The sequence below is a fragment of the Oncorhynchus gorbuscha genome, linkage group LG03 (assembly GCF_021184085.1).
Source record: "Oncorhynchus gorbuscha isolate QuinsamMale2020 ecotype Even-year linkage group LG03, OgorEven_v1.0, whole genome shotgun sequence".
NCBI lineage: Eukaryota > Metazoa > Chordata > Actinopteri > Salmoniformes > Salmonidae > Oncorhynchus > Oncorhynchus gorbuscha.
The window spans coordinates 38,063,060-38,075,549 of NC_060175.1; the positions used below are offsets into that span (position 1 = coordinate 38,063,060).

At 40.6% G+C, this 12,490-nt stretch overlaps 1 protein-coding gene across 1 annotated transcript; it reads right to left on the minus strand.

The window, feature by feature from the left end:
- Positions 1-7,394: 7,394 nt before the first annotated feature.
- Positions 7,395-11,050, minus strand: snrpe (small nuclear ribonucleoprotein polypeptide E). Its single transcript, XM_046342457.1, has 5 exons — positions 10,558-11,050; positions 10,215-10,241; positions 10,017-10,079; positions 9,757-9,835; positions 7,395-7,654 (listed from the first exon to the last, which is right to left on the minus strand). The coding sequence occupies exons 1-5, from the start codon at positions 10,609-10,611 to the stop codon at positions 7,599-7,601; spliced, it is 279 nt and encodes a 92-aa protein (XP_046198413.1). The 5' UTR covers positions 10,612-11,050; the 3' UTR covers positions 7,395-7,598.
- Positions 11,051-12,490: the final 1,440 nt, after the last annotated feature.

A 12,490-nucleotide genomic window follows, 5' to 3' on the forward strand; every position in this document is an offset into this window, starting at 1 on the left:
TGAAACACAACCAAAACAAACAGCAAATGCATCCCAAAAAATTCACAAGCTTGAAGTAGTCATTGCATGCTATGAATATGGGACCAAATACTTAACTTTTTACTACATTAATACACATATAATTTCAGTTTTATCCTACAGAAAATATAGAACAAATATTACAACAAATGTTATGGTTGAACTCAAATATACTGATTCATAAAAAAACATTCTTAATGTGTCTATTTTATTATATTTATTAATGATATTATGAATTGAAACAGAGGAGTTGTCACATACGCAGCTATCAAAAATATATGGGAATATCTGCTCAATCCAAATTTACAAGCAATTAATTGCAGCATTACTACAAAAATGGAGGAAAGTGGAAAAGGGAGAAGGTAGGGAACTTGTTTGCCTGCCATATATTAAAGATACAAATTGGCTGAAAGGAATTGGCATAAATAGAAAAATATACCAGTTTCATTTTGAGGACAAAAATGTTGACAGCTGCGCCATACAGGTTGTAAAATAAATGGGAAGAGATGTTTTATGTAACGATTCCATGGCACATGGTTTGTGAACTGGTACAAAAAACACTTGATTCAACACTTAAGAGTTTTTAAATGTAAAAGATTATATAAAATTCTTGCCACCAACAGAATGCTATATATGTGAGGCATACAACAATCTCAGCTCTGTAGATTCTGCTGCGAAGAGACAGAATCAATAGATAATTTATTCTGGTATTCCCCCATGTAGCTTGTTTCTGGTCACAGGTTCAGGAATGGTTCAGAAAATCACACCACGCACGTACAATTAACCTTATAAAATAGCATTGCTGGGCAATTTTAAAAAACATAGTCAGTCAATAAATAGTATAATAATACTTGTAGCTCACAATATGTGGATACTATACAATTAGAAAGGTTTAAAAAAAACATTGGTAGGACATCATAGGTCAATTGAAAAATATATGGCACATGGAAACCAAATGTAGCAGAAAAGCTGTAAAAAAAACCTAAAATATATATTTGTCCTCCAAAGAGGGGGGGGTGGGTTAATACATTTTCTCTATTTTTCATTAAAACTTTTTTTTTAAATACATATAAGTGAATTAGTCCCAATACTTTTGGTCCCCTAAAATGGACGGACTACGTACAAAAAGTGCTGTCATTTCAAAATGGCTCACCCAATATGGATCAAAATACCCTCAAATTAAAGCTGACAGTCTGCACTTTAACATCATAGTCATTGTTTGATTTCAAATCCACACTTCCAGAGTATAGAGCCAAAAGAAGAAAAAATACTTCACTGTCCCAATAATTATGGAGGCACTGTCTATAAAAGTCGAGGGCCCCTTCCCCACGACTTGTGGGAGCTGTGAGGGCGTGTGCTACGCCAGTGATAGGGGGGCAGGAGGGGTACAGTCTCTCGGCAGGGATGAGGGGGGTGCTGGGGTTGAGGGGAGGTGAGTACAGCACTGCCCCACACAAAGCCAGCCCTGAAATAGCCCCTCACACAATGAAACCTGCCACTCTGTCTATGAGATAATGTCTAATTGAAAACACTGCAGCCATTGTGCTCCTGTCACCGGCTTTATTGTCCAGATAGCCCTCCCCCACCTCTTTTTCCATTGACGCGGCACGATTGTTCCTTGCCATTGTGGCACCCGCACCCTACTCTCTTTCTCTCTCCCTCTCTCCGTATTGTTATAATTTCATTACTCTGCTTCTCCTTTCGCTCCCCTGCAGATCTTTTGTTCAACACATTTATGCACTTCATTTGGAACCACTGCCAGTGTGTACATGTGTGTGTATACAGTATGTGTGCTAAACAGCTGTCAGTTCCATGAGATAAAACAGGAAGTAAATCATCTGAAGAGTTATGTCTCATTCTGTAACATCATGGGGTGCTATAAAGCTATATATACATGCAGATGTCAAGAGAAAATGTAGGAAATCAATTTTTTTGTAATGAAATCACATGGTAGTTATGAAGAGATAAGTAGTATAATCTATTCACAAGTGAATCAACAAACCTTGTTTGAACACAGTAAACCACATCGGTGGTCACTAACTCTGGTCCAGAAGAGCTACTGTGTCTGTGCTGCCCTTCATCCCAGCAAAGCATGAATACATGAGATTCAATAAAATTGATAATCAAGATTCGATAAGGCTTTATTTAGTAGCTGAATCAGGTAGCCTGTGTTAATATGATTCCTGCAGCCTATTTTCCCAAAACCTTGGGGTGACTTTCCAACACCTCTGGTACAGGTTTGGCCTCAACACCCTGCCACTGTAGATCAGATCCTGTGTGTTACAGCCAAAGAGTAACACAATGAAAAATTCCTGCACATTTCCTCATTTTCACAAACCCTATTTCAAACAAAAAGGCCTTACCGGACCTGCGTATTGTTCACAGTGTTAATTGGGGGGAAAATAAGTGTGTATTGTGCATTGCGACGGCCCTGTGAAAACAAGATAAGAGCCTTATAAACAGGTCTAAGCCGATGGCCATTCAATGGATTGTTTGATAGAAAGAGTGTGAACAAGTTGAAAACAGATTATTTTCACTTTTTGCTATGACCAAGTCTGTCTGCCTGAGGTGAACGGTCTGGAAGTCCCCCAGGTCTGTTCTGAGAGCTTCTCCTGGATGCTGTCAGAGATGGTGACAGATGGCTGTTTGACACAAAACATCCCTGCATAGGTCAAAGGAAATACATATACCTGTATATTTGATTGACTTGATTGATTGGCAGGTCAAAAAACATCCTGAAGACAGAGTCATCCAAGGTACAGTATTTACAAATTGTCTCAATTAATTATTGTCACTCCATCATGCCAAGCACTAGCTAATTGAATGTTGTTTAACGTTACACACTTACACACATTCTCCCTTTTTTTCTTTCTCACACACACACAAATATGTGCATGCACACGCTTGCAAACACACACACACACACCACAGATTTGTGTGAGGAATAACGCAGCCCACCCTGAAGACAGAGATGGCTGTCTCTTTCTGCTGACACCGTCACCATGCAGTAACCAGAAACAGTAAGCACTATTTGCATTACCACAAGCTATCGCTAGCTGCAGCTGCTGCTCCAGTTTGATTGAGGAATGGATAATAGCAGTCTGGTTAGATTCATTTTAACCATTTCTTTGTAAGGAACATATTCAATTTACATTACAAAGACATATCAAAACATTTAATTCCTACTTTCTTTTTTTGTTTCTGACACAGATAAAATAAAGTGTACTGCATGTGTTCACACAAACCCTCTGTATTCGGAAGAATTGTGGTGGCAGCATCATGTTATGGGTATGGTTGTCACTGGCAGGGACTGGGGAGTTTGTCAGGATGGAAAGAAATATGAAAGAGCAAAGCCCAGATAAAAAGTTAGAAGAAACCCTGCCTCAGTCTTTTGAATACATAACCTTCGGATAGAGTTGAATTATTTTTATGCCAAAGACACAGCAGAATGGCTTTCCAATAGGTGTTGAGTGGTCCTGAGTGGTCCAGTCTCAGTCTGACTTAAATTTTCTACCAACTAAGATTCCAAGTTGGTAGAATCTTATTCAAAATTATTCATAGCTGTAGGCTACCAAAGTAGCTTCCACCAAGTATTAACTCTGGCGTGTGAAAACATATGCAATAAAGACATCTTCGTAATCCCTTTTTACATTGAATTTGAAGGCAGCAAAATGTGAAGACTGTGCTAGTGGTGTGTACCCCCGCACATTGACTCGGTATCGGTACCCCTGTATATAGCCTCGTATCGTTACTTTCTTTTTACTTTACTTTATTTAGTCAATATTTTCTTAAATCTTATTTTTCTTAAAACTGCATTGTTGGTTAAGGGCTTGTAAATAAGCATTTCACAGTAAGGTAGACACATGCACCTACATTCAGTGCATGTGACAAATAAAATGTTATTTGATTTGGGTAGACTTTCAATAGGCACTGTATGTTCATACAGTAAGTTAAAGGCAAAACATTTTTCAATTTCAATGTGTGCTTTTTTGGGGGCCAGTGACTGATGTCATAAGTCTGACACATTTCTGTGTAATTGTTTTCCTTCCTTTTCCACTTGTAAGTCCAAATACATAATACCACCCACCCACCCTATACACACATAAACACACAAAAACCCAAAGAAAGTACCCTGAATACATTTTTATAAACCGACCAACCAAACATCTCTGTTTTGAATAAACAAACATGACTATAATAACAATGTATCAAGTAGCTCTTGGTTCTATTCTTTCCTAGTCTCTCAGTCCAGGTCATGATATGATGCTATCAATGGGTGCTGGCTTTACAGGGACACACAGACTAACAAACAAACTACCCTGAGAATCAGAATAGGTACCAAGGCCACCCAGAGTTTGAAATAACAATCACATTAGAATACATCTGCCTTGATGTTATGTATTTGAACTTTCAGCATAACATTTATTCATGGAGTTTTGATACAGGCCACAGAGAGCAGATGTTGAAAGAAATAACCACACAAGAGTCTGCGCCCCAAACATGTTCAATGAGGGTGCTATGAATAGACAGACAGAATGAGAGAGCGGGAGGTGGGCAGGATACAGACCCACACCTGGCAGAGCCAGGCTGAGGTAGGAGAGGGGTCAGGTGTCTTAGGGATGGTCAGACGGATGAGAAGGGGGAGAAAAGACAGACACACACACACACAGCAACAGGAAGTGGTCTCTGGAAAGAGAGGGGGGTTGGTTATCTGACCCAGGCACTGTTTCCTTTGTCTGAAAGGGGGAGACACAGGAAAGACTGAGGAAAGACGGATGAGATGTAGGCCTACATATGTATAAGTGTGTGACTGTATGTGTGTGTGTGTCTGGTGAAGACCTTTAAAATAATTTCAATTGTCTTACTACGTAGAGAAATCCTCTAGTAAAACTTGTATGCGAGAACTGCACCAGTGCGACGGTCAATTGCCAACGTCTGTCGAGTCTCACTGTTCTCAGTCGGACTTGAGAAGGTGTGGGCAATGAGGGTCATCTGGCACTTGACAACGATGCATGTTGCCACAAGCTGTGGCACCCCTTCCTTATAAGATGAGGCGCAGAGTTCCCGTCCTGTAAGACGACACCTCAGCCCTCGCTGCCGAGGCTTCTTTGCTCCTTTTCTTTCTCCCACTTGTGGACTCCGGTCTGTTTTCGTCTGCTCGTTACCATCACATGTTGTATGTTTATATTATTGTAAACTGCAGATTTAAAGGAAAGGCTCACACATCTAAAATATTATATTGTTCTGTGCATCTATGAGTGATGTTCTATCTTTTACCTGGGTCATTTCATATTTTCATATGCATCTGAGTTATTGGAGAAGAGCGGGCAGAAATCCGGCCGGTATGACGTAGCACTGTGATAAAGTCCCCGCACTACACTGGAAGTTAATATGAATACAACTTTTAGATCGCGAAAACGTCTAGCATACATGTCAGATTTCAATACTGGCCGATGTCATTACTCGGGAAGATGTCTTCTCTCGAATGAGCCATTGGTCATATTTTTGCGATAGTTCTACCTCGATAAATGTGTCATTTAACAGAGGGTATAGCACATGTTTCCTACTTCTCTGCTTCTTTAGTCCAGGGTGCATTGCATGGTACTGTTGCCAGAGATATTATACAAAGGAGATAGTAAGCAAATGAATGAAGGAGCGTGTAATGCCCTATCCAGCAGACTCTTGACCAATCGATTTTACGTTGTCATGCTGCATCACGCGGTTGCTAAACTAATCGACACGCAATCGCTTTCAATTAGTGTACATGTCTAGAAACGCGCCTATTTTCCTCAAAAGTACGTCATGTCACAATTTCAAAACTACACGGTATTACAGATAGCAGGATAATCTCACGCCTCTGAAAAGATTTGTAATGTTGTACTTCTTGTTGATGAAATTTGTGCTAATGTTGGGTTTTGAGCTAGCGCCCAATTGACTCCTATTCACTCCATGAAGGAGGGTGCTCCTGGTCCCTGAATTACCCAGAATGCACCGCGACGTATAACATGAGCAACGTTTCCCATATCCTCAAAAGTATCTGCCGTTGTAAATGCCAGACTACACTCTGAGGCACATTGATCTGCAGGTTGTGACATGGTGAAATTGTAGACTCCTAAATTGATAGTCGTTTGTTTAGACGATTTTACAGCTAACTATTTTGCATGCTAATATTGTATTTGGGATTGTGTGCAGCTACGTTTGCTAGCTACCAAGTGAGCCCATAGAGTGCATTGCATTGTGTAGCTGCAACAGATTTCCACAATGATTTTTCATATTGCTACCAAAATTAAACATTTGTTCACAAATATTGTTCTCGTGTGTTATTTAACATTGTCAATTAAAGGAATGAGTGGTTTTGGGTGGATTTTTCCTTTAAGGCTGGCCTTCCCGACCTACTCAAGATCATGTGTTAAAGGTATATTGTACACAACAGTGAAATGGCCAGGTCGTGCTTTATATAAAAGTCTATTAAAACCATATGGGAATACTTTGGCAAATTACGGTAAGATGCATGGTAATGATGATTGACATAATGGCAGTCAGCACTGTCATTGCAAGCAACATTTCCTGGATTCTCAAAATGAAATGAGAAAAAGTATTGCATCCCTGTTGAAAAATGTATCCATACATTTATGCAAGCTTCATTGAAATACTGTATGGGCATATCACCTCCTGGTGGACCATCGATGTATTGTCACAGTCCAGCAATACAGAGCGTACAAAACATTAGGAACACTCCTAATATTGAGTTGTACCCCCTTTTGCCCTGAGAAAAGTCTTCATTCGTCGAAAGCATTCCACAGAGATGCTGACCCATGTTGACTCCAATGCCTCCCACAGTTGTCAAGTTGGCTGGATGTCCTTTGGGTGGTGGACCATTCTTGATACACAGGAAACGGTGTAGCATGAAAAACACAGCAGCGTTGCAGTTGACACACTCAAGCCTGGTGCCACAGCCCATTCAAAGGCACTTCAATATTTGCTCTTGCTCATTCAACCACTGAACGGCTCACATTCCCACACCATGTCTCAAGGCTTAAAAATAATTATTCAACCCGTCTCCTCCCCTTCATCTTCAGATTGAAGTGGATTTAACAAGTGACATTAATAAGTGATCACAGCTTTCACCTGGATTCCTCTGGTAAATCTAAATCATGGAAAGAGCAGGTGTTCCTAATTTTTTCTACACTCAGTGTATGTGGCTATGAAAGTCAATATTGCGGGAGAAGAAAATACATCTAGAAGCATATCTCAATCAGTAGCCCATGCAACCCAACAGCTGAACTTATTTCAATTTGTTTTTTACAATTCTTTAAAAAGTTACAGGTAACTATGTTCTCACTGAGAAACTAAAGAGTAATTGGTTTGAGTATATATTTCAGATAACAAAACATTTATTACAGAGGAATAGCTGGCAAAAATAAACAATTACATTATTCATGTAACACGAACACCACTGAGCTTCAATATTTTTAGCAATAAATCGAACGTAAAAATAAAAAATACCAAAAAGGGGAAAGATATATCCTAGAAAATGTATGTCAGCTGGAGATGGATGGACTTGGTCCTGTTGGGTTGAGTTAGGTGGCTACACTCTGTAGCAGGGTGATGTTATCTCCTTTCAGCATGATCCTCCCTGAGAGAGATGGATGGAGAGATACAGGGAGGAATTGAGAGAAGTGAGGATAGATGGAGAGACATGTGATAAGCCTACAGTAAGTGACACTTCAGCCAACAGTCATGATGACCAGACTGGTTGATAGGACACACTTGCTCAGACTGCCAACAAAGGAAAGTTGTATGATCATCAACAACATATGAGAAGTAACTAGAGAAAGGTGTTAAAAAAAAAAAGTTTTTTTATTAAGTCCTTACTCAACTTGTGTTTGTCAATCCGATGGCATTAATAGGCCCTATAAGACAAGCGTCGCCTATCTAGTATGGAGTGTCAGCAACAGCATGTTATTAGTCCAACGTGCAGGACAGGGCTGCTTACCATGAGTTGGTCACAGACTAGTCTTAAGGGCTATCCTTCCTAATCTTATCTCGTTGACTTCAATATTGAATAATGCATTTTAATGGCAGTGCTGTCTGTTAAACACCTGCATTTGATTGGCTCTGGGCAATGGCGTAGATATTGCAATTCCCCTCAGAAGAGGCATTTGCTTGTTTTGTCCGCATCACTTTTCTTAAGGCGGGTTGGCCAGCGTTTTAGTAGCTTATCTTATGCCACCTAGCTTGTTCCAAGTCGGGAAAATGTCCAGAGTCCGGTTCCCAGAAGCATCAAGGGACCAAATTCACCAAACTAGTTATTAAACGTGCATTTGAAAATTATCTAAATCTAATGCCTAAAATATAAATACAGCAGGCTATAGGCCCATTTCAATCATATTGAAATACATTTGGTTACATTTTTCTACTTTCAGGCTACGGTCTGTAATTTTTCTCAATATATTTCATGATGTGAGGCCTAACGTGCGCAATCATGTGCATTTTTAATCGGGCAAGCATTAGAATAAGCCGCCTCTATTTGCAGCTGTAGGTGAAAATAACGCTCTAGGAGCTGATCCATCGTCAGTATTTTGAAATAATGATAATGTTAAGGTAAGATTTGAATTGGGAACACTGATCTGAGGGCAGCACTGCCTTTCTTTTAATCCTATAAGTATTGACACACGCTCCAACAAAGCACTTACCGACTGTTCTCCCGTGTGGTGTTTTAGGAAACGCATGTTACATATTTGGCCCTTGTAAGGAAAGGTACATCATTGAAACGTATGTTTTTCAGTCACATGCTAAAGTACAGTGAAATGCTTTTGTTGCAAGCTCTAAATCCAACAATGCCGTAATAATTAACAATGAAATACAAAAAATAACAAGGTAGAACAAAAAACAATAGGGCCTAAATTATATTGGGAAACTGGGCCCAGGAACAACCAGTTTGGAAAAATCAACTTGAACGTCCCTCAAACCGGTAATAACTAGTGGGGCACCCGCCTATAGTCGCTGAGCTCCGACTTCTCCCACATGCTCAACTCTGACTTCACAGACTAGCGCCTCGATTCCACCAACAGCATTACTGCATTTTGGTACACCAGAAGTACATTCATTTCCAAAGGAATGCTGCGTTGGCCTTGCAACATTGCAGAGGCAGTTGCAGTGCGTTGTGTGGTGCATACATTGGATTTATGAAATGTATGCATCAAACTGTATGCGTAGACAGCTTGACAGAAATGGTAGCATTAGGTGAATATTGAACTTTTGTTGCACGCATATCCCGATGATGTAGTGTACCATTTTGCGTAATGACGATGTAGGTATGATCAAGTCATACGGCAATGAACTCAATAACAGCATTTGCATTTTATTTAACTAGGCAAGTCAGTTAAGAACAAATTCTTATTTACAATGACGGCCAACACTGGCCAAACCCTCCCCTAACCCGGACAACACTGGTCTAATTGTGAGCCGCCCTATGGGACTCCCAATCACGACCGGCTGTGATAGAGCCTGGGATTGAATCCAGGTCTGTAGTGACCCCTCTAGCACTGTAACCTTAGACCGCTGAGCCACTCAGGAGGCAACAAAACATTTATTAATATGGTTTTTGAAAACGATCATTTGTTTTCAAAACACACAACTTGTTCCCAGCTTACAAGTACTGGTAGTATTTTTCCAAGTTTCCCACTTGTTATGAATGCGGCATTACAACCACGTGCGAAGCACACGCCGACTTACCCAAGGGCTTCCTGTTCTTGGTCTTCATGTGAACCTCCTCAGCATCATCCAGAACCAGGTTCATGTATTCATCAAAGCCCTGAGAGAGAGAGAGAGAGAGAGAGAGAGAGAGAGAGAGAGAGAGAGAGAGAGAGAGAGAGAGAGAGAGAGGGTTTGTTGCTTTCAACTACACATTTTGCTAGGTGTCAGCAGCCCTGGTGTAGTTTCAGGTGCTTTGGCTAAGAGAATAAAGGAGGAAATATCGAAGGATGATCACTTACGATGATGCAGCCTTCTATCCGCATGTTAACCTGTTCATACAGCCACACTTGGATACGAGAGCGCTGCAGGGAGAAGAGGGAGAGAGGCTGTGATTATATTTGAGGAGATTGCTAATGATTGTAATGTATTATAAAAGCATGAAGTCTACCACATTTGCAATTGACAAATGCAGAAAATATGAAAAGGATGAAACTTACGTTCTGTAGATACCTGAAAATAAGGTTCTGGTGGACATAGGGTCAAGGAACTGTGTCAAACATTTAGTTAGCAAATTGGCTGATTTGACTGCACATGTTTTCTGGAGTTACTGTTAGCTAGCTAACGTAACATAATAGAGCACGCATCATGGGTTACACTATTTGTGTTCCTGGACAAGCTAACCGCTTTGAGAAATATGCAATTAACGTTAATCAAACCAATGTTTAGCCGCAGAAAAGTAATTGTAGGTAGCCAACTACCACTAATAGTAGGTAGCTAACAATGAATGAAACGCAGCCTAGGGCAAAATATTGTACTATGTTTTTCATCAAGAAAGGATACAATTGGCTGCACCATAACCTTCTGGACTTTCTGTCCTTGTCCTCTGTACGCCATCCTCGTTATGGGTTTAAGCTTTGTGGGTTTACGCTTTGTTGTCCAAAAACAATTGTCAATACGTTTCACTCGAAGGAAGACAAGAAACTCGAAATATTCACGTTGTGGTTCTTCAATGGCGCGCTTCCTGCTTTCCGCGTGCGCAAGCAAAGAGTTGACTCTCCTCAAAGTTGCAGCGCCCCTATAGGCGGGAGGCACTTACCACAGAACTGTATTGAAGGGGAACGCTTCACCCCTCCCCTGGTTCATGAGGAATGTATTACCACCTCTTCTTCCCCATGAGGCTCAATAGATGTTGCATGGACCCTCAGATCCTACCATCGAGAGTATATCGAATGGCTACATAAACGTCTGGTACGGAAACTGCACCGCCCTCGAATGCAAAGCTCTGCAGAGGGTGGTGCGAACGACTCAGTATATCACTGGGGCGATCTTCCTGCCATCCATGAACTCTATATAGCACGCGGTGTCAGAGGATGGCTCGGAACATTTCCAGACTTCTCTCTGTTAACGTCCGGCAAGTGGTATCCGAGCATCAAGCTCCAACAGGCTCCGAGACAGCTTCTGTACCCAAGCCATAGGACTACTGAAAAGTAAAATGGCTAACTGGAGGACCTGCAAACTCACAGGACTATCCACACACTCACTACCACCGAATTTCAATCAAATGCATAATTTTATGTATTGGATCGCAAAAAAAAAACGTTTGGTTTACCAATAAAATGGTCCGACTGTGAAGTCGACATACTCAGTATTCATATCCTGAAAGAAAGAAATTCTCACTACAATACATTTTAATAGAAAGTTAGCCAAATTAGATAAAATGTTGGTATCATGGAAAGGACAACACCTGTCTATTTGTGGAAAAATCTCCCTAATAATTAATTAATTAGTCATATCCCAGTTTACCTGTTTACGTTTGGCCCTGCCTAAACCTAACGACTTGTTTTTTAAAAATTATATCAGCACAAATATTCCACTACTTGGAGCGGCAAACCAGACAAAATTAAACAGTCCTATTTATATAATGCGTATGAATTCAGAGGGCAGAAATGATTCAATATTAAAGCGTTGGACCTCTCACTGAAGGCTTCAGTCATACAAAAACTATTAGTACGAATCGTTTTTCACGCCGTGTTCAAGAATGGCATTTTCCCCTTCATTCAGAGTACCACCTCTCACCTTCAGTTACAGTGCCTTCAGAAAATATTCCGTCCCCATTACTTTTTCCACGTTTTGTTACATTACAGCCGTATTCTAAAATGGATTAAATAGAAAAATGTCCTCAGCAATCTACACACAATACCCCACAATAACAAAATGAAAACAGGTTTTTAGAAAATTTTGCAAATGTATTAAAAATACAGAAATACCTTATTTACACAAGTGTTCAGTCCCTTTGCTATGAGTCTCGAAATTGAGCTCAGGTGACTCCTGCTTCCACTGATCATCCTTGAGCTGAGGCACAGATTTGGGGAAGGCTACCAAAACATTTCTGCAGCATTGAAAGTCCCCAAGAACACAGTGGCCTCCATCATTCTTAAATGGATGAAGTTTAGAACCACCAAGACTCTTCTTAGAGCTGACCGTCCAGCCAAACTGAGCAATTGGGGTCAAGGAGGTGATCGAGAACATGATGGTCACTTGCTCTGTGGAGATGGGAGAATCTTATAGAAGGACAACCATCTCTGCAGCACTCCACCAATCAGGCCATTATTGTAGAGTGGCCAGATGGAAGCCACTTCTCAGTCAAAGGCACATGACATCCCGCTTGGAGTTTACCAAAAGGCACCTAAAGACTCTCAGACAATGCGAAACAAGATTGTCTGGTCTGATGAATCCAAGGTTGAACTCTTTGGCTTGAATGCCAAGCGTCATG